At 52.4% G+C, this 26,875-nt stretch overlaps 1 protein-coding gene and 1 long non-coding RNA gene across 3 annotated transcripts in view; one reads left to right on the top strand and one right to left on the bottom strand.

The window, feature by feature from the left end:
• The window catches only part of TSPAN11 (tetraspanin 11), a 52,655-nt gene that overhangs the window by 8,752 nt on the left and 17,028 nt on the right, over positions 1-26,875 (bottom strand). For both annotated transcript variants that reach the window (XM_036454810.2, XM_045588358.1), the window contains 2 exons: positions 24,300-24,394; positions 11,946-12,137 (listed from right to left, as the gene is read on the bottom strand). In XM_036454810.2, the coding sequence (XP_036310703.1) occupies positions 11,946-12,137; positions 24,300-24,383 (276 nt within the window). In that variant the 5' untranslated portion in view covers positions 24,384-24,394. Of the gene's footprint in view, positions 1-11,945; positions 12,138-24,299; positions 24,395-26,875 lie in introns of those variants that run through there.
• On the top strand, positions 1,142-26,685 carry LOC118728364. The gene is made up of 4 exons (XR_004990880.2): positions 1,142-1,152; positions 16,828-16,837; positions 18,137-18,144; positions 26,530-26,685. It is a non-coding gene; the product is annotated as an uncharacterized LOC118728364 (long non-coding RNA).

The following is a 26,875-nucleotide window of genomic DNA, read 5'->3' as shown; positions in this document are numbered from 1 at the left end:
CCACCCCCGGACCATCTTCCTCTCTTCCCAGCAGCTCTGGGCATACCCACCTCTGCTGGCCACTGGCACGGTGTTCTCCACGCACCTCTTCACTCACTGGCCTGCTGGCAGCTTGTTAATCCGCCCACAGATCCAATACTTATTAAATGCCTATTTTGCACCAGGCATCCTCAGTAAGACAGTTATTGCCTTCAAACATACTGGTGGTAGGGGGATGGATAGTCAGTGATCATAATGATGCTTTTTAAATGCTATTATGGGGCAAGCCCTGGAAACTAAGGGAGAGCAGTCAGAGAAGGCTTCCTGGAGGAGGCGACACCTGAGTGGCATCTCTCAGGGTGAGTGTGCATTTGCCAGGTGAAGAAGGAGGGAAGTGCATGCCAGACAGAGGGGAGAGCAGAAGCATGGGGCGTTTGAGTTCAGGGATGTGGCTGAGTGTAGGGGCTGCAGCAACCAAGGCCCAGGAAAGGCACAGGCAGGGACCCAGAAGGGCACTGCAGGTTCTAACTTCCCTCACCGCTGCCTGACTGCTCCCGCTCAGCTGCTCTGCACGCTTCCCAGCCCTGCTGACGCTGCCGGCTGGTCTCCTGGCCGCGCTCTGGGCTGTGATGGGCCTCATCCTGCCCCACCCCCACCTGCTTTTACCTCCAGGACGGCTCAGGACACTGCTGGGTCCCAGTATGCTCTTGAAGAGCCAACAGGTCAGGCATGCATGTCAGGCCCACATGACTGGGAGAGGACAAAGTGAGGGAGATGGTGCAGGTACAGGTAGGGAAGAAGGAAAGACGTGAAGGCAGAAGAGGAAGAAGAGGGGGTACTGGTGGCTGAAATGGGCCCCTCTGGGCGAGCACAGCCCTTACTCTAGGGCACTTGTTGGTGATGCCTCTTTCTTCCTCCAGGCTCTGCCCATCTGTGGGGGAGCTCTGAAACGTCTGGGTTCATCAGGTATGGCAGGAAAGTGGGCAGGAGGGTCTGAGGGCAAGGGGACATGGGCTCCCAAGAGTGGACAGGGTGGGGGTAGCAGGCTGGCGGGGGCTGTCTGGCCATGTCAGAGGCAATTTCAGCCCACGGGCCTGTAGGCCTTGCCCACGGATCCCAGAGCCAGCAGGGGGCCTGCCAAGGACAGGACTGAATGAAGCAACACAGGGGAGAGTACATTTCACGAACAAAGCACTTTGACCCAAGAGCAGGCTGCCTTTCAAGTGAAGTGAATCAGCCGCTTCTCCCTCAGCCATTGGATGGAGCTCATTGTCTTCCAGCACCGAGTGAGCAGGGAAACCTACGGTCTCAGTGTCGGTGCCAGGCCTGCCCATCGCTGTCCTGGGCCCTCCCTCCTGCCCCGGCTCTGTGCTACACTCCAGGGCAGGACAAAGGACCAGGCTCTGTGCTGCACCAGGAAGGGCCCGGGCCTGCATGTCTCAGCTCTGCGTGTCCCTCCCCAGCCCCAGGCCCAGTCCCCACTGGGTGAGGGTGTGGAGGAGGGTGGGGCACCAGCCGAGGCGCCCTGTGCAGGCTCTGGACGGAGGTCTGGCTGACTGCACGGGGATCCCATGCTCCTGGCCCCCAGATGGGTTTCGAGTGGGGAGGACAGAGACAGGTTCCAAGTGGGCATGATCCCTGGGCCCCGTGGACTCTTCCCGCCATGGGGAGGGCTTTGACGAGGGAGCTGGGTGTGCCTGGGTCCTTGGCGGGTTCTGAATGCTGTCCCTGTGAGCCGGAGGCTGACAAGAGGTCTGTGGCTGGATCCTCTCTGCTTGAGCAGCCTGGGCACCTGACACAGGCCTGAGAACTGGAGGATGGCGGTGAGATGTCAGCTGACTTGGCTTTGAGTCCAGGCTCTGCCACTGCTGGCCCTGGACGGGTGACCTCTGACACCTTGGTGTGAATTAGAAAAATGCGCTCCAATGAGAAAAATGTGTCTCAGTGAGCGGGCGAGCTGACCTCAGCCTCCCCTGGTTCCTCGTACAAAGTGCAACCTCCAGGGCCACAAGGAGGGCCCTGCCGGTGGGGCTGAGCCGTGGGCAGCCCCTCCTGCCCTGCTGACCCCTCGGAGGACCCGACGGAGGGGGGGAGTTATGTTTATGGTGATCTGACCTGCTTCCTGCTCCAGAGCCCATGGCGGCAGCACGAGGTGAGCCGCACTGGCCAGCCGGCGGCAGGCACGGCTGCCCAGGCCAGGTGGTTGCCCTCTGGGAGCTGCCCAGCCCACTGGACAGTGTGTGGCTGCACTGACTCCCCCCAGGAGGGTGTCCCCACTAATGCATGCACTCAGGGCCTTGGGGGTGTGCCTGACCGTAGCTCCTTTCAGACACCGCTGCTCCTCCTTGCTGGCTCCAAATTCACCCGCACTCCCCCAGCCTGGGTTCGCTGCCCGGCATCTGTACTCCGCAGCTGTTAGCCTCCAACCTCAGCTCCGAACGGCCCCAGAGCCCTCCCTGAGCCCGGAGTTCCTGGCTGTGGCTTCACTGCTCACACCCTTGAACCCGATCTGACTGGCGGGCCTCACGCTGGTCCGCTCCCGGGACCATGGACACGCTGACCTGCATCTTGTTCTGTCTCCGCAGGCCCCGTGCAGGGGTGCGAGCCTACCCTCTCCTCCCCAGCGCCCCTGTGCCGGGCCTGCCCCTGCTCTCAGGGCTGCCCCGGCTTCCAGAAGGGGCTGCTGAGTCTTGGCCGGATGGAAAGCAGAGCTAGAATTCCAAGGGAAGCTCTTGCAGCGTCTGCCCCCAGAGCCCTCTGTGAGAGTGGTGCCACTTCACAGGATGCCAAACTGGACCCCACACAGGAGGAGCCAGCGTGGTGAGCACAGAGTGGGGCGCAGTCATTTACCATAAGGGGTTTTCCTTTAATTCGTTAATGGAACTGTTTGAACTGGAAGTGAGATATTTCCTAAAACAAAATCCAAATCCGGAACGAAGCTGGGGCAGCACAGCACGTTCTCAGCCAAACAGGCGTTGGGGGGGGGCTCTGCAGGAAGCCTGCGGAGGTGTTTCTGGTGGTGACGGGACGAATTAGAACCGAGTCTTCAGAGGGACTGGGGACTCAGTCGCTGCACAGGACAGGCTCAGCCAAGTGCGGTTTGGTGACCGGGGCCGTGACACAGGGCAGCTCGGCACCGGCAGGCACCATGCTCGAGGTAAGTTAGAGGAACTTTCTACAACTGGACCTGGGAGCCTCCCCATTGGACTGATTCTGCCACAAAGAAGGGAGCTCCGCTAAGGGTTCCTCCTCTGTCTCCCTTACAGAAGGGCACCAAGCAGGAAATCGAGGCAGGGTGTGCAGGCGGGTGGGGGGAGAGGCACAGCGTGGTCTCAGGGAAGCGAGGCAGCAGGAAGAGAGGAGAATTGAGAAGCTGCCAAAGCCAGTGCGGGGAGAGCACAGCTGGAGGCTCCCCCTTGGCTGTGTGAGAGGATGACAGCGCAGGCCAGGGAGGGCAGGGAGCTCAAAACCACCCAGGCCCAACGGGAGGAGACAGAGCCAGCTGTTTAAGCGGCAATGACCTCAGGACTCATTATTTTCTGGCAATTAACCACGGGCTGGAGGCAGCCAGGGCTCAGAGGTGCAGCTGCCTGGCCTGCTTGTGCAGAGAAGAGAGGATGTGGATTTGGGAGCTTCAAGCCATTCCTGCAACAAGATGTCACTGTTGGCAGGATGAAGGTGACCTCCACTGCTCCAGCCCCAGCCCAGGGCTCATAGCCCGGGCCCTCCAGCCCCAGCCACGCTAAATGCTGGGGTGCAGCCAGCCCTCCTGGGGCTGTTCTATGGGAAGACTTCAGGGAGTGCTCTGGCTGATGCTGATGCTAACATCCAGTTCTGGCCCAAAAGCTTGGGAGCAGAGAAGAGGACCAGGCAGGGCGAGGAAGGCTGGTTGGCTGGGTGGAGACATTGGAAGAGGGCAGGGGAGGGGCACACCTGGCCACAGAGAGGCAGGAGCTATTCAAGAGACATCGAGAGAATGCATCCGAGGCTGTCCGAAGTCCCAGCCAAAGGGTTGGGGTGCAAAGGTCACCCTGTGAGGGTTCGTGAGGAGAACACGGTTTCAGAACTAGAAGCCAGAGACCGGTGTCCCCTGGACATCACGCCGGCACTGCTGAGAGTCCAGACTGACCGGGCTGAGAGTAGGTTCCAGAGTGGACAGCAGGGTCTGGCCAGCTGGCTGAGGGGTGGTCACCAGACTCCCCAGGAGCTGCACTGCCCAGGGGGCTCGGAGGATGCTGCCTCCCAGTGGGCAGAGGCACGGGGGGAGGGAGCTGTTGCTGTCTCCTACGAGCTCCCTGGAAGGGTCCAGAGGTGCCTGCTGGCCTGGGAGAGACGTGGGCGGCCTGCAGGCACCCGTGCACAGGGATTTGCATGGGCCAGGGCAGGACAAAGGATGTAGCAGGGACCCCAGGATGGGCGTGGCGATGGTGACAGGGTGGTGACAGGAGGGAAGGGAAGGCTGGCGGGGGAAACTCCTCCCTCGCCTGAGGTTAGGAAAAGTCCTCGTGCTCCGAGAGGTAAGAGGTAAGCGCTCTGGCCAAGTTCAAACAGGAATTTAACCCCCACACGGTCCTTTGTCTTGTAACACAGGCGTTTGTCTTCCTCTCTACACTCCAAGCCAAGAACTGGTTTTAGTCCCTTCTGGTCCTGTCTTGTGCCCAGCAGAGCAGGAAATTCTGGAAATGCCTGTGGTGGTCGATGGACTAGGCAGCCTCATCAGTGTAACATGGTGTATGAGTTGTGAAAGCTGAAGAGGAGGAGGTGGTGCATATTAACCAGCTGTAAACACTGCCGTGTTTGGAAAACTTGCTACCCCAGGGCAACAATAAAATACATTTCCTGCAGCCTGAGAGAGGTGGATCTTGAACCCAGAATGGTGCTGGTCAGAGAAAAGAGTGATGTCACAGCAGGTACCCTGGCCTGGGAGTCTGGGCCCAGCTTTCCTCCCTGAAGATGCTGTGTGACCCTGGGTGAATCACTTACCCTCTCTGGGCCTTCTGCATAAAAAGTGGGGCTTAGATGGGAAGAATGCCTTGGTGCTGCTGCTCTATCTGTCTGTGCAGTGTCAGGACAGTGTCAGGTCCTCCCACCGGGCCTCCTGCTTCCCAGCAGGGATGCCTGGAGGGACACTCCTACTTCTCCCCCTTCCTTGCTCGCTGCTCCTCTTATCTGTTTGGCAGGAGGCCTCCTGCCCTCCTCGGGGACAGCCTGTCCTCAGGATGCCACGTTCTCTGCTCGCCACCATGCAATGAGCTGAGGGAGGCTGTTCTCCCTGAGGTGCAGAGGCCTGTCCTCTTATGGCCCAGAGCGGAAGGGCTGCTGAGCTCCTGCTGCAGAGGTAGAGCTGCTTTGGTAACAACGGTGGATCCTAAGCTCCCCTTGCTCCATAAGCATGACGTATGGTCTGATGGGGCAGGGCACTGAGCATCAGACGGAGGCACAGCTTCCCAGAGCCAGTGCCAGGACCTGGCATGAGAGGAGCCATCCAGACAGCTGTCCAACTGCCACTGCTGTCTGGTTCCACCAACGTGAGGGGACGTGAGCTCTGAGTGGGTCCTGCCCTCTCCGCTGCCCGTGGCTCCTGCAGGGAGTGCAGCCAGTGCTGGCTCCCTGGGGAGCACCCCAGTGGGCTAGGCAGTGAGTCTTGAAATGAATGACTTGCCTCCACAAGCCCTTTCCGCCCATCAGCCCGTGAGAGAGAGCAGTAAGACCGCCCGTCCTCAGAACCTCCGGGCACCTTCGTGGGCCTTGGGAGATTTCCCACCCAGACCCACGTCCTCCTGCTAGCCCACTGCCAGGCCATCCTTGGCGGGGAGGGGGAAGAGGGTGGTGGTGGTAATGTGTGTGCAATAAGGTTCAGTGAGGTTTGTTTTACATCAACAGGAGTGAAATGTCCCTGGGAAGGAAAGGCATTTGCAGAGACTTGTGGGCTTCCTAATAACTGGCTGAAGGACCACCTGCTATTCAGAATGGCTATTCCAGTTGTCGGCAAACTGCGGCTTGAGAGTCACACGTGGCTCATTGGCCCCTTGAGTGTGGCTCTTCCACAAAATACCACAAGTGGACGCGCATGTACAGTGCAATTGGAACTTGGTGGCCCATGTACAGAAGTTGGTTTTCTGCCTGGGAGAGTCCATTTTGAAGAAGTGGTTCTAACGCTGAGGCACACTTAAGGGGACAAAGAGCCGCATGTGGCTTGCGAGCTGTGGCTTGCCGACCACTGGGTTATCCTGAGGCTCCCTCTCTCAAGAGGCTCCGTGATGACAGCACTGATCACTGTGCCTTGTTAGGCGACAGGGCCTGGAGCTTGTCTCTTTCCAGGTACACGTCTGAACCCAGAATCTGCCAAGGAAACGAAGCTGAAGGATGGAAGGGCTGAAGGATGGAAAAGCAAACTCTAGGATTGGAGACGTAAGCCCTCCATCGTCTGCCTTCCTGCAACACAGACAGACACACACAGACACACTCTGTCCCTCCTGGTTCAGCCCTGCTCTGAGACTTACTTGCTCAGGGCCCCGGTGGAGAGTGGGGAGACAGCAAGCGCCTGTGGGTGATACCCCCACATACACTGAGTTGAACGTTGCCCCACTAGGTGCAAACAATCTGAGGTGCATAGCAGAGCTGATTTCTGCCTCACTGCCAGCACCCAGGGCTTGACCTCCACTTCTGGTGGATCTGGAGGCAGGCAGCCGTGTCACTGTCACTGACCTCCACTCTCACCTCAGTGCTTCAGTGTGCTGCTGGCAGCAAACCATGGGTCCCAGGGCATGAGAAAGGTGAATCCCGTACCCCGTGTGGGAGGCACCGGAGCAGGGGGGCAGCCTGGAGCAGCAGAAAAGGCCTTGGGGCAAGCCTTGGGTGTCCACTGGCTCTGCCAGCTCCTGGCCACGAGCTTAGGCAAGTCTCTGTCTCTGGCTAAGGAGTGGTGAGGACCCAGGGGGTAAGGGCCTACAGATAACTACCGTATTTTTCGGACCATAAGACGCACTTTTGGGGGGGGAAAAGTCCCTGCGTCTTATGGTCCAAATATAGCCTACACATATACTTTAAAAAAAAAGTTTTTTTACTTGCCCGGCTCTGTGTGGTCTCTGTGTGCTTGCCCGGCTCTAAAATGGTTCTAAATGCTGCTGTTTACTTTACAGGGTTGATTACATGTGTTTATGACTGTGATGTTGGGTTTTAATGCACATAAAATATTTTAGGACACTATTTGTTTCAGAATCTTTATTTCTTCATTTCCCTTCTCTAAAAACTGGTGCGTCTTATGGTCCGGAGCGTCTTATGGTCCGAAAAATTCGGTATTTGTTTAGATTCCTTCCCAAAGAAGCTCGGTCACTGTGCTGGAGATGTAATGTAATTATAGCCACGTTTTGTGACCTTTACATAATGTGGTGAGTCATCTCCTGTGACTTAAAGTACTTCCTCATTACCCTCACACCGCACCCAGACAAAGATGGGGCTGCAAGGGAGCCAGGGTGGCCGCGTGACTGCCCTGCGGTCCCAGAACCCCAGTGCTGTAGGCAGGACCGACTGCCCTGAACTAAGTCTGCATTTATTAGATGGAAGCATTGCAATTTGTGGTCCCCTCATTTTCAGAAATTGGATCTAGAATTTCTTACTTTCTAATCTGTCCCATAAATATAAAAGCTCCTGACAAAGACCCAGGTTAGCCCGGGCTGTCTATCATAATCTTCATCTGGCTTCAGACACAACAGTTTTCAGAGCCCATATTCAGAACCCTAAAAATAGCCTTTTTTTTTTTTTTTTTTTTTTTTTTTTTTATCAGGATGGCATCTGTCCTGGTCATAGGCCTTAGACGTAGCCGGCCCCATCTATCTGCGTTCTCATGCAGCCTTCCCTAAAAAAGAAGAGCTGGTGTGAATAATTAAAACCCCGTTCCTGCTCCCTTTGCAGGTTTCTGATCATCACTGAAGCACCAGCCAGGGTTTGCACATCCTTCTTGAGAAAGTGACTGGGAGGGGCTGCAGATTGCCCGGAGGACGGGCCTGGCAGGACAGAGGCGAGCCTGAGTGAACCGGACCCCTTCTCTGGGGGGTCCTTGGGAACTTTTTTTTTTTTTTTTTTTTACAATGTAGAAAGAATTTATTTGCCTCATTAAAAAAAAATCTCAATAGTGCATTTAAGTATAAATTCGATCTTCTCATGGAGGAGTTGCAAAGTTTAAATAGAAACATTCGATTGCTTCAGGTTTACATTTTTAAAACTCTTAAATTTACTGAGGGAACATATAAAAAAGCCAGACTTAAGATATTTTAAGGCATAAGCATTATCATTAATAGCTCTACTATTCTGCTCCCAGTGCCGGCTCTGCAGGAGAGGACAGTTCCAACTTAAAGCCAAAGTGAAAGTTACAAACTAAATCCAGCATCAACTACTGACAGAGCTGAAGTACTGGAGGGTGGACAAGTTGTGAGTCATTCTCTTACACAACTTCACTCCCAGAGTAAAAGAGCAAACCCAAAGGCTTTCCCCTATTTAAAAACATTCCATCCACCCCTCCTGGGACCCTCCCCTGATCCCGGACACAGTGGCACTAATGGTCCCAGTGTGGTGGGCTCCCAGGCGGTCCCTGTACCCAGAAAACAAAGGGGATCCCCAGCCACTGTTCTCTGAGCGCTGAGCGTCACCAGCACTACCTTGGGAACTTCTGCTGCTAGGCCTCTCCCCCTGGTCCAAGTTGGACACACCTCAACATATGCCTCATCTTTCATCTTTCCCTGGGGGAACACTTTTTTAAAAAAAATCCTCACCCAAAGATATGATATACTTATTGATTTGAGAGAGAGAGAGAGAGAGAGAGAGAGAGAGAGAGAGAACATTGATTGGTTGCCTTCTGTATGTGTCCCCAGTGAGGATCAAACCTGAAACCTAGGCATTACCCTGACCAGGAATCAAACTTACAACCTTATGGTGCATGGGGTGATGGCCACTTTGGATAGATCTCACAGAGCTAGACTCACGGCACTTCTCCTCTGGAGTTCCCTCCAGCCTTTAGCTGATTGAAGATTTTAAAAGAAAGTTAAGACACACGTTGAAGAAAAATGCAAGGAGACCAGGAAGGAACCCCCGGGAAGCACAGAGTACCTTTAAGCTGCCCTAACCACACCACTTGCCTCTACATGGGAGCCTGGGTTTTGGAAGGCCTGCCTGTGCTAACCCAAGGAAGGTCTTCCGACCACCTTCCTGCTTTAAACAATAAAGTGATCGATAATCCAGGGTCTGGTGGGCCAGGCCATGGATTCCTCAGGGTCCCCTGCTTCACCCGTGTCCTGACCTTGGGCCTGTTCTGTCTTTGGGCCTCTCAGAGGAGGGAAAGGGAGGAGGACTCAGGGCTTGGAGTTTCCTGTGTGTTAGCATTGTCCCCTCCCTGCTGGCCTGGGGCTGTGTGCCTGTGTGTGCACTCATGTATGCCTTCACGGCTTTTCCTGACCTCACTCGCGAGCTGGTGCCACTCTGAGATGTTTGCTAGTGATGTTGGGCCAGGGAATCTTCAGCTCTGTGTGAGATGGAAGTGGATGCAGGCAGTGGTGAAGTGGCTCTGAGAAGAAGGAGGGTACCCCCCGTCCAGCAGCCCCTGCCAAGGCCTTAGTTGCTGACCCTGAGGCTGTGAGGTGCACACCAGTCTGTAGGCAAGCCCGAGGCCCTGGCCTTCCTTAAGTCTTATGCTTCCCTGCGCAGCCCTGGGCGCAGGCGTGGGCCCCCAACACAGGCCTTAGACCGCCTGCCTGTCAGGCCATGACTGGAGACTCCTGTTTTCATACTGGCTCAGCCTAGATGGTGGACAGGCCCTGCAAACAGGTCATGTAAGAAGGGAGTGAAGAAGGGGAGGCCGTGGTCATGGCACAGAGAGCAGTGCGCTGTCAGTGACGGAGCCTCAGGCTTGCCAGGGGAGGGGCTCTTGCACGAGTGTGTGGGCACGGAGAGGTCGGGTAGAGAGGGCACAACCTTCAGGTTCTTCCCGTTAACTCCTTCCAGGCTCAGCCTGACTCCTCGTGGAGGCTTGGATTGGCGCTGGCCCTGCCCTTCCTGGCTGATGTTCAGTATTCTCTCCTGCCCACACTGGCCTTGGCCTTAAGAGGAGAATAGGCGGGGGGGGGGGGGGGGGGGGGGGCTGTCCTAGCAGCAGGTGCACAGGAGTTAGAGGATTGGCGGATCCTGAACTGGCCTCTGGCTTCTGCTCCCTGCAGTCTGCCCTGGCCTCTCTCTGGACATTCTGAGTCAGGTGAGGAGAGCAGCTTCCTCGGAGAAAGCATGTCAGGGAGCCTGGCTGCCCACACCACCACCTGGGAAATGCTCTTGCCCACGCAGTCCAATCTGAGTCCGATTAGGCTTCTGGACTCAAGTACCAGGAGGATGCATTAAATGGTGTCAGGAAAAGCCAGACTGGGAGAAACCACAGCACACGTGACCTGGTTCCTTCAACAAGTAAACCACAAGGGAGAAAGAGATTGATTGATGGGGAGACCTAGGAGACAGGTGGACCAATTTTAATACGTGGGCTAATTTAGATTCTAATTCAAACAAACTTTTTTTTTTTTTTTTTTTTTAAAGAACAGTTCATGGGTCAATTGGGGAAATTTGAAACTGATTATTTCCGATATGAAGGAAGAAGTGTTAATTTATTTTCTTGTTCTTTTAAAGAATAGTTTGCTGATTTTTAGAGAGAGAGGAAGGAAGAGGGAGAGAGAGAAACATTGCTGTGAGAGCACAACACTGATTGGCAGCCTCCGGCATGCGCCTACGGGGGTGAAGGGGAACGGGATCAGGCATGCACCTTGATCTGGAATCAAACCGGCCACCGATTGTTCCATAGACTACGCCCAACCAGCTGAACCACACCGGCAGGGCGCTGTTAATTGTTTTAGGTGTGATCATAGTATTGTCATTATGTTTTCTAAGAAAAGGCCGTAAGTTTTTTAAGTACACCCTGAAATATTTGCAGATGACCAGATGCCTGGGGTGTCAGGGTAGGGGGGTGCCAGGTACGGGTGAAACAGGACTGGCTCTGAGTGAGTGTTGCTGAATCTGAGTGGTGGGGCATGGAGTTTCACTATGACATTCTTTTCAGTTTTACATAGCTTTGAAAACCACCATGATCCAATCTGGAAGGAGAGGAGGGAGAGACAAAGAGGAGGCAGAGGAGGACGGGGAGCAGGAGGAGGAGAAGAGTGGGGAGGAGGAGGAGGAGGAGGAAGAGAAGGATGGGGAGGAGGAGGAAGAGAAGGATGGGGAGGAGGAGGAGAAGGATAGGGAGGAGGAGGAAGAGAAGGATGGGGAGGAGGAAGAGAAGGATGGGGAGGAGGAAGAGAAGGATGGGGAGGAGGAGGAAGAGAAGGATGGGGAGGAGGAGGAGAAGGATGAGGAGGAGGAAGAGAAGGATGGGGAGGAGGAGGAAGAGAAGGATGGGGAGGAGGAGGAAGAGAAGGATGGGGAGGAGGAGGAAGAGAAGGATGGGGAGGAGGAGGAAGAGAAGGATGGGGAGGAGGAGGAAGAGAAGGATGGGGAGGAGGAAGAGAAGGATGGGGAGGAGGAGGAAGAGAAGGATGGGGAGGAGGAGGAAGAGAAGGATGGGGAGGAGGAAGAGAAGGATGGGGAGGAGGAAGAGAAGGATGGGGAGGAGGAGGAGGAGAAGGGAAGGAGGGGGAGGATGGGGAGGAGGAGAAAGAGAGGAGAAAGAGGAGGAGAAGGGGAAGGGGAGATGAGATGGAGGAGGAGGAACAGCAGCTGTGCGGGGATGGAGGCTGCCCTTCTCCTGAAGGCCCCAGAGACAAGGCAAACAGCCACCCCAAGGGCAGCGCAGCCTCCAGCTTCCCGAGGCCTCTGGTTCCAGTCTGGGCCATTCTCCTTGCTGGGGTTCTTCCTGAGGCCCCCCACAGGTTTCCCTCCTCCCAGCCACAGCGCTGGAGGGTGGGGGTGGGGGGAGGGGAGAGGTAAGCCGCACTCACCGTGGAGAGGCAGCCTCTGTCCTCCCGGATGATGGCACCGAAGCCCAGGAAGCCGGTCACCATGACGAGGGCGCCTGCGAAGATGAGGATGTAGGCAGAGGCGGCGAAGGTGCTGGAGGCCAGGACGCTGAGGTAGCCGCTCTTCTCCACCAGCGTCCAGACACCCACGGCCAGGACGGTGGCGCCCCCCACCTGCAGGAGGCCCTGGTCAGAGCGGTGGCCGGTTGTTGGGCGCCTCTGCTGCCCTTCAGCGGGCCACGCTTCACCTCATTTAGTCCTTCAAAGAGCCTGGGAAGGCAGTTGGGGCCCAGTTTATAGGTGAGGAAATGGAGGCGTGGAGAGGCTGGGGACCTGGCCACACACCTGAGTGGCAGGGGCAAATTTTGAATCTGGGTGTGACTCCCCACTCTGTGCTTCTCACTGCATTGCCCATGAGTCTGTCCCCTGAGGGAGGGAGACAACCTCTGTGTCTGAGCCCCTTGCCTCCCCAGGCCCAGCTACCTTGTGCCCCTCCTATCCCCAGGGCTCCTGCACTGTAGTCCACATTCATCCCTATAATTTGCCCCCAGAGGGAACACGGGGAGTGGGGTCGGGGAGGGGGGCTTTCCACCTCTGCACTTCAGGGGAGAAAGGAGGCTTCCAGGGAAAGTGAACTGCTGGAGGGCCTGCTTCTGGTGAGGAGGGGCAATTGGAGAGAGGCTGGGACAGGACTCAGGATGTAGCCTCCGGGATTAAAGGGACAGGCTCCCCACAGCTGGAGTCTCTCTGGGACTCGGAGGACTGAGCAGGAGATGTTCCTTCTTGCTAACTGTCTGACTCCCTTTCAGCCCTGAGAAGGGGGCAGGGACAGGACACCACTGCCTGGCCGGTCAGGGGTGCCTCCTCAGGAAGGGTCCCTGGTACAGAGCTGGGTGCCTCCTTTAGGGATCAGATCTCTCCCTGGAATGGATGAAGACTGCACGGCATTCCCATCAGCCCTGGGACTCTGCCTGACCCCCTGCCTGTCAGCTACAGGAACAGCTCTGTTCTCAGGAGGCACAGGCATCAGCTGAGCCAACCGAAGGGCGCCCTTAGCCATGAGTGTGCAGAGGCGCCTACATCACTCAGCTCACCACATGATCAACTGAGCCCTGCAATGGGTCTGTGAGGATGGGGCGGTGTGTGTGTGTGTGTGTGTGAAGGGGGGGGGGGGGGAGAGACACATTTTTTGCAGAGGAAGAGCTTGAGGCTTGGAGAGAATAAGAACATGCTCCAGACGGCAACATCAGGAAGATGCAGAACCAAGATTCAAAGCCCGGTCTTCTGAGGGCAGATCCAGGACTTTGTCCATGGTCCCACGGATTGGGCTGTGCCTGCTCTGGTACTAATTTGATTTTTTAAATAATCAGTGTTTTATAAAGTGCCATTTCATCCTCCTTAGCACCTCCTGCAGGTAAGAAAACCAGGCGGGAGAGCCCACAGCTGTGCGTCTCTGAATGGAGCGGGAGAGGCTCACATGATGAGACACTTCAGTTCCGTTTTTCTCACGCTTTTATATATCTAAAACAGACACGCATTTTGGGACTAATGGCATCTTACAGTTATACCTGGCAGTACTTTTTCTGAGTGGGACAGAAAGCAGTGATGTATCTCTCAGCTTTGATGAAATCCTGGGCTACCACAGGTCTGTAAATTCTCGGTGAGTGTACGCTGTCTCTGGCCCACACAACCCCATGACCAGTGAGGAGTTTCCCCAGTCCGCTCTGTGGAATTGTGTTAAGTGAGAGTTTCCAGCAAAATGTCCTGCACATGTTCTTTCTGCTCCCACAGCATCCCGAGGGAAAGGGCCCTAACTTTGCATAACGAGCTGCGTGACCTCTGTAAACATTGTCCCATAACCTCTCAGGGCCTAAGCTTCTTCATCTCTCAAATAAGGGTATGATATTAGACCAGTAAGGTCCCAACCTATAATCACCAAGGATCCCTTTGATTGCTTTATTCCATGGATCTTACATTTTGAAGGTTTTTGCCTACCAAACCCAGTGCATTAATAATTCATTTCTCATTTTTTATTAATCAAAGGCACATGACGGTGCCAGGAAGAGGTTCTGAGCAGCGTGGAACAGTCCACGTGACTGCACCGAGTTGATCTACATTGTAATTGCTGTAGGCTCTTTATGGAAGTCTGCACACTCTCCATTACGCATTAGGCTTGTCAGCCCGCAGCTGAACATTGGGCCTGGTACCTCCTTCGAGGTCACATTGGACTGGACTGGGGGCACTTAATCGGTTGGGAGACATGGAGCCCACTGAGAACATGATAAAAAACCTTTGGATACTTTGCCCAGAGAAATGGCCATTCATTTAAAATAATGCATTCAGATTTGGGGGCTGAAGCCAGTCTGTACCATGCAGTGAGGCCTCCTGCACTCTAAGGCAGTGATTCTCGGCCTGGCCACACAGTCACCTGTTTGCTCTGCAAAAGCCAGCCACACCCCAGCCAGGTGAGGTCTCTGGGAGCAGGACATGAACATTTTATTCAGTTTCCAGGTGGTCCCAGCCGAGAACCACTCCGTGTAGATGTCAGATTAAATGGAGGGTCACAGTGCCCTTCCTCTCTCCCCCAGTAGGTGGTGCTGTGCTGAATCTCACAGACGACAGGCTTCCAGGAAGCTCTGGGCCCCTTAGCCTGGGGGAAGGTGTTGGGAGAGCTTCTGACATTCCTCCAGGATGTGAACTCCATCCTGTTCTGGCTGTGTTAGGGCGTTTGCTTTGGTAGGAGCTTTGGTTAGAAGGTGAGGTAACGAGGAGCAGAATTTTCAGTCCAAGGGGATAAAAACCAAATCATGCAAGAAAGGAAAAAAAAAAAAATCCGTGGATCCCCAGGAAGGAGTGGGACTCTGAGAAATGCAGCCCCAGGAGAAGAGCAGTGCTGATGGAACCACGGAGGGCTGTTCTCTCCCAGGCTTGCCAGTCACAGAGAGGCTGCAGTCCACCAACGAGCAGAGCCTGCAGGTCAGCCAGGGTGGCAGCAGGGTCAGACAGAGTGAGTCATCGGGGATCCCTCCCCTCTGCTGGGGTGTCACACCTGGTGAAGAAGTTAGTGTCTGCAGGGGACACCAAATGGTATTTGCCAGCAGGAGCAAGAGGAGTTCAAGTCCAGGGGTTTCCTGCCTGGGATTCAGTGAGCTCTTTAGAAAAAAGCCTTTCCTCTGGACAGGAAAAGTAAAAGTTGGTAACTGTTGGAATGGGTCACCAGAAGGTCTTGGGAGGGTAGATGTCAGCATGCCTGGGTGCCGCCCTGGCTGTGCCCCTTATTACCCACGTGACTGTATGCCAGACGCTTCTCCTCTCTAAACCTCAGTTTCTTAATCTGTAAAATGGTGGTGCTGGATGAGATGACTGCGAGGTCCCTGCCATGGACATAAATGTCCCTATTACTTATGGGGGAACAAACTTCTGCCAATACACCCCAGCAAGATGCTTCTGGACCAGGGGCTCACCGCTTTCACCCACTGTGCGGAGAGGTCCCCGTTAGCAGAACGAGCAGTGGGGTGGGTTTGGGGGGGTGGGAGATGGGGCTGAGATGAGGACAGAGTGAGTGGGGAGAGACCTGACCCCAAAGAGCTATTTCAACAGCTATTTGCATAGAGTTGATTCAACAGTATCAGACTCTACAGAAACTGGGTTGATTTTCTGTGGAATATTAACTATATTTTCAAAACCAGAGCCCACAGCCAATTAGCTAGGACACCCTGCAGAGGGTGAGGATGGCCTTCTTACCAAAGAGGACACAGGCAGGCCAGGGAGGCAGGGCAGGTCACCCATGCCATGTAATTTTAGGAACCTCCATTTATAGAAAAGGAACAGTGCCAAAAAGTTGCTCATGTGATATGGGAGAAGGATGAGCCAAGGTGCTGATGGACATCAGGCAGCAGACAGGAGAAAAGCAGGAGGAGAGAGTAGAGTAACTGCAGGACTTTTCTTTGTCAGGATCCCGAAAGGTTTCTGTGCTGGGACGGCGAAAGGACTGGTGGGCGGTGCAGGGGTCAGGAGCCCCTGGGAGCAGAGTTCTCTGCCTCTCTGTGAGGGGAGGCAGGGGGGGCCGTGCAGCTCACTCATGGAAGTGTCTGCTGGGCACCTTCTTGGTGCAAGCACCACACCGGACTGGCAAGGGTTCTGGGCAGGATGTGCTCACCATTGACAAGCACACATGTCATCTCGCTCCTCCTCCCCTGGGCAGTCACATTCACAGTATCACCGCTCACCCAGACCAGAGTCCCTGGGCCCTATGGACTTCCTCCTCTGCAGGGATGGTTGGGTGCTAATCATACCCCCTCTGAGCCCCGTCATGTCCTGCACTGCCCGGCTTTGCATGCGCTCATCCCTACCCCCACCTTACATCTGCCTCCTGGCCTCTGCTCAAACCAGGGCCAGCTTGTTGTGCTGAACCAGCAGGCATTCTGGTGACAAAGTGCCTGAGGTCCCAGACTAGGAGCACTAAGTCCAATGCCCCGGATGGCCTTGAGGCCCTTAGATCCAGCCTTAGCCTGACTTTTGGCTCCGTCTTCTGCTACTTCCCTTCCTCTTCACCTGGGCTTTGGTTACCATGAACTGAGTATTTCTTTCCCAGAAGCACTGCAGGTGCCCACTAACCATGATAGTAGAGGAGAGTGGTGAAGAGGCCAACCACCAGTGCCCGAGTCCCAGTTCCCCTATGGGCTGTGTGAATCTAGCCCTGAGGTGTATGCCGAGCCCTCCACTGGCAGGGTGGGGGGAGGGTGGGGGACACACTCCAACCACCCCAACTTCCTTCCCTGGGACCATGGGTGCTGTGTTAGGGACGGCTCTCCACCTTATTAATGAGCAACACCTGCTGGCACCTGGCGAGCATTTCTCCTAGCTGCCCCTGTGTTCCCGTGGCCTTGGCACCAGCTCTGTTTGCGCTGAATCTTCAAGGATAAGCTTTCTCACAAGGCATTTTTTTCTTGGTTCTTTGACTTTAAAGAGCCCCTGATAAAATAAACGAGTACTATGTTCTCCTCTCCCACAACCGTCTACTTTTATAATAAGAGTAGGTCTCTTGGGACTTGCTGAGCTGGGAAATAGTTCAAGATTGCCTGTTCCTCTTTTAAACCCCGTTCTGAACCTGCCTTGTGCCGTTGCTGGCCCCACTCCCAGTGAGGAAATCATTCTGTCCTCCCTACCAGCTCTGTGCCTGGGGCAGGTTTCTATGGTTACACTCATCACGGCATATTTGCTGTATTTGTCTCTCCTTTTAGCCTCTCAGTTAAGTCTCATTCATTTAGCACTCCCAGCAGAGTGCTACATGTGGTAGATAGAGGCCCAGTAACTCCCTATGGGAGGAGGAAGGAAGGAGGGAAGAACAGAGGAAAAGAATCCCGTCTAACCCCTTTTATATTCTGGATGAAGAAACCAAGGCCCAGAGAGAGGGCAACTGCTCCAAGCTGCCATTACTAGCCAGAGGAAGAGAGGGGACTGGAATTCAGAACCCTAATGTCCAATTTAGTGCCTGCTTTACCCACTGGGCTGCTGGCCCACACAGAGCTCCTCTGCATGAAGCTAGCCTGCTGGTGTCTGGGCCAAGTGTGGCCCGGAGTCCCTGAGAACAGCAGGGCAGCTCAGAGCTGTCCCCACAGGCTTCACCCTTGACTGGCCTCTTCTGCAGTGGCCTGTGTGGACCAAATGTGCATCCTCCTGCACTATGGGCCAGTCCCCCAGCAGCCTGACAGCCCAGAGGCAGAGATGCCCCAAACACCTTGGGGGCCTTGTGACTTCAGCACCTTAGGAAGGAGCATAACAGATACACCAAGCCCGGGTCCTAACCTAGTCTTTCTCTGATGACATGGATGGGAGGCAGGCAGGGCCCTGCTCCATGGGAGCAGGCTGGACCAAGGTCTATGTAGCCTCCATAGGAAGTGGGCAGAGGCTCTTTCCTACCACTGGCCTCTGGGGACCTGGGGGATGTGTGGATGTTCTTCAGCCCCCTCAGACCCCTGGCCAGGAATGAGTCCCCCAGCACCTCTGCTTCCTGTCCTGACCCATGTCCCCCTTAAGGGACCCCACAGGTTTCCTGCAGGCAGAGCAGGACTTCAGAGCGGGACTTCAGAGCAGAGGAGCTGCTCCAGGCCAGGGAGCCGCCGCTTCCCGGCTCTCTCACGCCTGGCACAGCTCCTGGGAGGTTGGAAAAGTTTTGATTGTTAACACAGCCAAGCAGCTAATTAAAACAATAAATTAGAGAACAACATTGCAGGGAGCTGTGCAGAGCTGAGTAGGAAATGGGAGGGGAAAGAAAAGTCACGTAGGGAAGCCTGGGTCACATTTCTGTCTAGGGCCATGAAGGAGGCACGGGGATGGCATTTTTGGTTTCTGATGCGGAGCTGTAGCCAAGGAGCCTCCCCTGCTCAGTGAAATAACCATGATCAACACTGGGTTCATCGCAATGCCAGGCAGTGGGGTGGGAGTCAGGGGTAGGGGATGGTGTAGGGTGGGGTCCCAAGCATGTGTTGAATGTTGGAGGTAGGGGTCCAGAGGTGGGGTGGAGCTTAGGTACAGGAAATGGGTGTCTACTGTGACGCTGCTTAAGTCTTGTTTATATTATTTATACTCTGCATGACTGACTGTCCCTAACGTCCTTGATTGCTCTATCAACCTTGAACTTTGGGGACACTTTTGGATTCCATGCAAGCATCAGAGCAGTGGGCCTATGGCTGTGATTAAGGGCCTGTGGTCTATGGAAATGGGAAGAGCACTGGACTTTGAGTCAAAAACCCAGAATTGACATAGAACTTTGCCAATCATCCGAGCCTCAGTTTTATAATCTACAAAATGGGAATGAAGATAGTGATAGAGTGGTTGTGAGAGCAATTCAGTTGTGCAAAATTATTTGTAACCTTCAAATTATGCTACGACGGCAGCTGGTGGAGGCTTGGCACTGAGTCGTGCCTCATCCCGGTGGAGGTGATGACTGTTCCCATCATCCCACTGCTCTGCGTTTCTCAAACTTTGGAATGTTAAACCCTGTTTTCCCCCAAAAGACAGTGCAGGGAAGTGTAGGAATTAGAGCTAAAGACAACAGAGCCTGGCAGCCAAGCACACAGGCCTTGGGGGTGAGGGCTGAGGAGTAACTGGTGGATTGTAACCTGCCTTAAAAACAACCCCCCTAGAACAAAACAAGCACCACAAAATAGAAAATATCAGAGGGCATCGCATACAGTAAGGGTAAGGTTAGTTTCATGAGCATATAAACATTTCTTTTGCTTCTATTATCTTTTACATAAGTCACGCTCCTTAATCTAACCATAACAATTGCACATAATACTTAAGCACCAAGTATGTACCAGAAATTGCTAATTGTTTTACTAAATATTAATCTTAGATTCTTACAGGTATTGACATTCCCATTAAATATATGAAAAATGTGAGGCTCAATGAGATTAAGTGATTTGCCAAATGTTTTATAGTTTACCAGATTGCCATAATAAAACACCATAACTGGGTGGCTTAAGCAAGTAATTTATTGTATTTCTAATACTCAATGTTCAGACAGAGCTGGGGTCCAGCTCTGGGACTTTGGGCAAAGTGCTTTCCACTCCGTAGAATGAGGCTCTACTGGAGATGTTCACTGCATCGAGGTGCTTTTAGGATTAAACAGGAAGATGCAGGTAGAAAGACAAGCACAGAGGAAGCCTACAACAGCGAGCTCCGTGAAAGCTGGCTCTCTCGACTGATGTATTGCCAGTGCCTAGAACAGTGCTGGCACTTAGTATGTGCTTAGTACACATTGCAGAATAGATTTTTAAATTGTCATTATTAGTGACCAGAACACCTGGTTATCAGTGCTAGCTCTGCTCATCACCACTATGGTACCCAGAGTAAGTTTTGAACTGCGTGAGCCTGCTCCTTGCCTGTGAAATGAGTATAGTAGTGACCCCGACTGTCAAGGTTGATGTGAGCATCACATGAGACAGCTCGGGAAGTCTTTATGTAGCAGAGCCTCACAAATGCTGAGCATCAACCACCGAAGGAAGCCCAGAGCTTCCTAGCCTCTCAGGGCTGGATTTTCATAGAACAGGCAAGGTGCTATTCGGCAGGTGAACACTGTTCCGGGGGAGAAAGGAAGTTGGAGGTTCACCCCTATCATAGGAGCCAGGAGAGCGGCCTCTGCTGTCAGACTCCCTTATGCATCTGTGCAGAGGCGGTGGTGGGCAGGGTGCTGGTGAACAGTGGAGGGGCACTATCTGTGACCTCCCTGTTGAGGTGTATGACAAAAGAAGAAGGCGGCAGGGTGGGAAGCGCATGGGGCTAGGGCAGCACATACCAATGTAGAAGCTAGCATTGCTATGTCTTAGAGGGGCTCAGTGGGGAAGACCAGCAGCTGGACTGTGGGAGGGAGCCTTCTCCTATGGGAGAGATGCAGGGTCCTCATGGACAAGGCCCTTCCTGGGGAATCCTTGTAAAGCCCCAGGGGCTTTGCGTGCTGCAGAATGTGGTGTCATTGTGGGAGAGATGGGCCAGCAGTCTGCCCATATCTGCTTCTGAGAAGACCACAGCAGGTCCAGGGCACAGATGCCAGGAACCCACGACAGGAGACAGGCCTGGACGTCCAAAAACCGACCATCCCTCAGAAGGAAGATGAAACTTGGCTGAGTGAGTCCCTGGGAAGCTGGTCCACGTCCACCCAGGACCCAGGCAGGGGTATTTTTGACTCGAAGCAGGGAGAGCTGTGTGGGAGAAGCTGCCCAGGAAACATGCCTGCGACCCATCTGCTTGCGCTCCACCCACACGCCCTTCTTCTCACCAGTCCCAAAGGAGTGCAAACACCAACAGGCAGACTCTGAGTCCCTCTGGCTGGAAGGGACCCTGAGGATGGTCACTGCGTTTACTGCCTGTTCCCACCTACAGGAACCTAGCACAGGCAGGAAGGGCAAAGTCAGTGCCCTTCTACAGATATTTTGGTTGAGCACCTCACAACGGCCTTGAGACCCTTAAATTATAGTCCTCCCTTCTCCTCGTGTCCAGTGGTGTTGTCTACACTGAGGGTCCACCTCTTCGGCCTCTGCCTGAGAGTGTCCTCACCACTCTCCTGAGAGTGCTCTCATCACAGCCACCAATGAACTCTGTTTGGCCAAACCCATTAGCTACCTTATAGGTCTTAAAACGCTTGATGTGTCCCTTGCTTTTAACACACTTGACCCCTCCCTGATCTCCAGCTTCTATGACGCCCTTTCTCCTAGTTTTATTTTCACTGCTCGGACTGCTCCTCCTCCAGCTCCTCTAGTTCTGGCTTGCATGGGCTCCCCTGGTTTTAGCGCCGGAAGTCCTACAGCTGGGAGCCCCTCAGTTCAGGGCAAATGGAGATCATTGCCAATCCTAGACTCACTCTGCTGAGTTGGAATACTCCATGTCTCATTCTTACCACTGTTGTCTTCTCAGAATCCATGCTCTCCCAGGGGCTGCTCATTTATTTCCATGGCTGCAACCACTGACTGGGTGGGGATGACCCCCATCTGAGATCCAAAGTCATGAGCTAACTGCCCAATGAGCATCTCCGCTCAGATGTCTCCTGGAAACTCAAACTCACCAAGCCTACATCTGATCTGCCATTTGGTCGCCATTGCAAGGAAGAGCTCCACTATCAACCCAAGAGCTATAAACATCTATAATATAACCCATTAGAAAATGGGTTATATTATAGATGTTTATAGCTCTCTCCTCTTAATCCCACCCAATTAATGACCTAATCTTGTCATTGTCCCTTGACTCTCTTCAGTTCTTTCTATCCCCACTGTGACTCCCACCATGCAGGTTACCCACCATCTCTTGTCTTCATCAGGACAAGTCTAGAGGGAAAGTCATAATGGTCATTCCTGTGATTGTATTATGGGTTGAATTGTGTCTCCCCAAAATTTATTGAAGTCCTAACCCTACTATCTATGAAAGTGACCTTATTTGGAAATAGAAAGTTGGCAGAATTATGGTGAAGTCATTAGGTGGTCCTAATGAAAAAGAAAATGCCATGTGAAGACAAAGACACAGGAAAAACATTTAAGAGCAGAGCAGAGATTTGAAGAGTGATGTAGCTGCAAGTCAAGGAATACCAAAGAACACCAAGGACGGCCAGCCACCACCAGACGCCAGGAAGAGGCAAGGAGACATTCTGCCCAGAGTTTCGGAGGGAGCACAGCCCTGCTGACATCTTGATTTTAGACTTCTGGCCTCCAGAGCTGTGAGAGTGTAAATTTCTGTTGTTTAGAGCCACCTGGCCTATGGTGCTTCTTTATGAAAACCCTAGCAACCTAAAATAGTGAGATATGGACAATTTTAATTTTCTTTTCAGTCTTTTAGAAATTATTTGTACAGTATACATAAGACTTTTATGATCAGGAAAAACATACTTATTCTTTAAAAATAATTCTCATTCATCGAGAATCCTAAACACCCTGTAGGATTTTTCTCTGAGAATTGAACCTATCTGCACCTACATGGCTTACTGATCACCTCAACATGGCTCTATTATTCCACTGTCTTCATCAACACAACGTCACTATTCCAGGAAACACTTGCCTAGGAAGATACAAGTTGCAAATAAAATAAGTTTACTGTTTATTTCAGGAACTTTTCAAAATAAACCATTTAAACAAAGATTAAGTTGTTTGACTTTTTAAGAGCATCAAATGACTGTCTACTCTCCAAGACTCTTCAGAACCCTTGCCTTGCTGTATCCACTAATCCTAAACCAGTGATCCTTCCCAGTCTTAATTATTTTAGTAATCTTAATGAAAGAACCTAAAAATGCAGACATATCCTATCTCTGACTTTGCATTTCTGAGATTTTCTAGGACTTTGTCAAGGGGATGTACCCCTTCCATGTGAGCAGGCATCTCAGCTCTCTCTCATCGGCAGGTTGATTTGGTAGAGTTTTCAGGCCTTCTACACCTAATATATCTGAAACATTGAGTTTATCAAATGTTTTCTATGTGCAGAGACTGAGCTAAGCACTTAATATAGGGGTGTCGAACTCAATCAGAGAAGTGGGCAAAATCTAAAATCCAGCCTAAATCGTGGGCCGAATGGTTTACTGAACAGTAATAAACTGTCATTGTGATGGAAACGCAGCGGAGTGCAGAAATGACAGCGCGGTGCGGGCCACATTGCAAGGCCTAGCGGGACGGATTTGGCCCGCGGGCCTTGTGTTTGACACATGTGACTTAATATGTACCATTTCAGGGTATCTGCTATATGAACTATTAAAAGATAAACTGAGGCATATTAAACTTTTTGAGTTTATTTGATCAAAATCAATTCAAATCAGGCAGCAGATAGAAAGGAGCACCAAGTCCATTAAATGAGAGACTTTTATAGGCAGAAGGGAACCAGAACAAGGAAATTATACAGGTTAGTCGTTTCAAAGTCACTTTCTTTGAGGGGATGGCAGTGGTCCATTAGGAAGATTATTTAACTAGTGCTGATCTGGTGATTTCTGGTAGACTGGTTTAAGATTCCACTTCTGGGAGGACCAAAAGTGTAATTAAGTCTCATTTTGGTGATGTGGAGCTTAGCGTAAGTGACTCTATTTTGGAATTGTTGTCTTGGTTTTGACAAACCCTAAAAGGTTAGAAATGATCTCTGTTTTGTAGCTGGGAGACTCAGCCAACCTAAGTGGCGTGCCAAAGGTCCATCTGATGGCCTTGTAACAGTAGAGCCTGCACTCTCAGTACTCTGCCTCTACAAATTTAGTGAGATTGTAACACAACATGTTTCTATCCCATGCCTGACTATTTTTGGGAACTAGCAGTACTCTGCTTCTGATTATCCTGATACTTGCTTCAAGTGGACAGACTCCCATCCTAGAAGACCCCACTGGTGGATTTCCTGAGGGGAGTCGCTATAGAGACCATTCCCATCTCACACAGAGGCAGCCGCCGGCGGCCCCCAGGACTTCTGTTTCTCTGCTCAGGCCCGAGACTGTGAGCCACGGAAGGCAAATGGGCTTCGATGGAAAACAGGCAATTATTTCAGGCAGTCACATTTCCCACAAGGCACTGGTGCAAGTTAGCAGGGAAGAAAGAGCTGGACCCTTTGTACAGCCAGCAGGAACACAAACCTCATTGTTATGTTTATGCTTCCTTTATTCAGATGGCATGTGGTACAAACTCCATGCCAACCTGCAGACCGGATTTTTTCTTCCTCCTTAGTAGCAAATGTACATGTTTGCTTTCAAGTAGGCAGAATTTGCCCATGGGTGGTCTTTGATTTGGAGGAAATCAACCCCAGAGTGGTGACTCACACACAAAAAAAGTAGCTTAAGTCGTTTGGTGCCAGCAGGGGTATGTGTGTGCAGAATCCACTTACCCAGAAGAAGAAGTTGAAGACAAAGAGTAAATACTTCAGGTAGACGACCAGCCAGTCATCCTGCTCAGCCTTATAATGGGCCATGGTAGCTGGGCCTGCAAAGAAGACATGCATGCTGGGCTGGGGGTTCACAGGGAACCATCTTGTCCTTCCCAGAGCCAGAGGTCCTTGGCAAGGTGTCCCTCAGAGGAAGGACTAGCCTGTCTGGTCAGGGGAGTCTGAGGCTATGGGTGTTAAACCCGGAACATAGAGCAGGGAAATGCAAAGGCTACTGACACATGGAGGTGAGTTGGGCAGAATTGTCAAGATTTTGGTTTTGTCCTGTTGACACAGATGTAATCTACGAGTCTTCCTAAAGACTTTGTGCTGGCCTTGTTGTGTTCTTATTCTCTCTCCTGTCTCATCAGGTTTGCAGGACACAAGCTTACTTGTCACACACACACACACACACACACACACACACACACACAATACCTGCTTTGCATCAGAATCCTGCACTCTGCGTCATTTGAGTAGGACCTCTGCATGCATGGGTGAAGCATGAGCCCCAATTCACAGCATCTGTGCTGGAAAGGACTTTGACAGTTGTCTAGTCCATCCTGTCATTCCCTGCACCTTGACTTTCTAAATGAGGAAGAGGTGGCAGGCTTAGTGGTTTGGCAGGAAGAGTACAAGGGCTCTGGAGTCTGGCTCCCTGATATCACACCTGGGTCTGCCACAAAGTGTGTGAGACTTTGGATAAGTCCTGTCCCGTGGTGTCCTCATCTGTAAGTGGGGATAGTAATGATAACCATTGCGGGGTTGTTTTGAAGATTAAGTGGGTTAATCTCTGAGAGGAGTTTAGCACATCTGTTAGCTATTATTATTACACGTAGCAGGGATCAGAACCCCAGACTCCAGCACTAAAATTCCTAGTCTTTGTCCCAGAACCATGCTTCCTCTCTTTGCCCTGATGCCCACTGATGGACTCTCTGGAAGCTGTGACGTCAACTGGTGACAAAGGTGGAGGAGATTCATTGTGCCCGGGAATCCCGTTGGCTTCTCAGTAAGTCTGAACCACCGCCTGAGTGGCTTCCTCTTCTCCTCAGGCCCCTGTCCCCAGCTCCTGCACACCACGCTCACACTCACAGAGAAGTGCCCCTTAAGAAACCATCTCCCTTTAGAGAGCCCCTCTTATTCTAGAACCAACAGGCATGGGTTGGCCCATTTCCATCTCTTTTCCCTCATTCCCCACCTCCACTGGGCCCTCCTTGCCACATCCTGGCTCATTCTCCTTGGCTGGTGCTGGCTAAGCCCAGATCACTTCCTCCTGAGCCAGTGCTCTGCCTTTTATTTCAAGCTCCAGGGCTCCTGGGACAGAGAGAGAGGAAGGGAGAAATGAAAAGGTGGCTGTCTTATTTGGCCTTTCTATTTGCAGACCTTGAAGAGGTAATTTAAGACTTTTAGTCTTCTTGTTAAAAAAAGACAAAACCCATTTTTCTCTAATTTAGTCTGAGACGCAGGCTGGTGGAAAAAAAACACAAAAGGAGAAAAAAGAAGCCTATAAAAAAAGTTTTACAAAATGGTGATAGATGGGGTCAGCCAGGCGGCTGGAACGGGAGCTATTATAAGGTCCTTCTGCGGAGGTCTGACCCAGCTCTCTGGGCCGCTGGGGCCATTAGTAAAGTGACTGTTTGGGGCCCAGTCTCTCCCCTTTGCATTCTCCCCTCCATTTGCCTGCCTCTCCCCTCCCAACCAGGGCCCACTGGACTCATGCCATGGAGCATTCTCTAGACCTGCAAGCCACAGGGTCAGGACCCACTAAAGCAAATTGTATTTTTTAAAAAGGAGTTTAGACAAGATATACCACAAAGAAACACATTTCTAATGTAAAATCCCAGCCATTAGTGGTAGAGAAGATAGAACCACAGAGTGTCAAGGTGAGGGGAAACCGCCCGGCTCACTTTACTTCAGCTTCTGCAGAAGGAATGAAAAGTAAACACGGCTGAGTTAAGACCTACGTTCTCAAATGACCTCTCTGAAGCCACAGGCTAATGGTTGGTAGCAGTTTCCTATCCCCGTTGTTCAGCGCTCTTCCCCCACTGTGCCCCACGGCATGCGGGGCCCTGTGCTGGGTGGCAGAGGCCCCACAGAAGTGTCAGTGCCAGCGTGGAGCCTGATGCTTCGGTCTGAAAGCTGGCCTTGTCCTTTCCCCATGGTGTGTCCTGGACTAAAGTACTTCATGTCCCAGTGGCCGCACTCTTAGCTTTTCTTGTCCTCTCTGCTCTTTTGCTGGTGCCCTTTTTCTTGGCGGGGTGTGGGTAACAGAACAACCATGGGCTCTTGGGTCTTTTTTTTTTTTTTTTTTTTTCTCATTTATAAACACACCATTGAATTCCAGAAAACCAAAAATCACACCTTTCCCCGGACACTTGTAAGGGGCATGCCTGTTACTCCACACCTCTTCTGTTTCTCTTTCTCTCCTTAATGCTTTTAAAAACAAATGAGTGTTTTTTATATAAATAATATTTTTAAGGTGTGAAAAAAAATTATCTGGAGGACTTATTAAAACAGATCACTCAGCCAAAACCAGTTTG

The sequence above is a fragment of the Pipistrellus kuhlii genome, unplaced genomic scaffold (genome assembly GCF_014108245.1).
Source record: "Pipistrellus kuhlii isolate mPipKuh1 unplaced genomic scaffold, mPipKuh1.p scaffold_m20_p_3, whole genome shotgun sequence".
NCBI lineage: Eukaryota > Metazoa > Chordata > Mammalia > Chiroptera > Vespertilionidae > Pipistrellus > Pipistrellus kuhlii.
The sequence above is the reverse complement of the archived record's forward strand: the minus strand, read 5'-3'. Positions and strand labels throughout refer to the sequence as shown.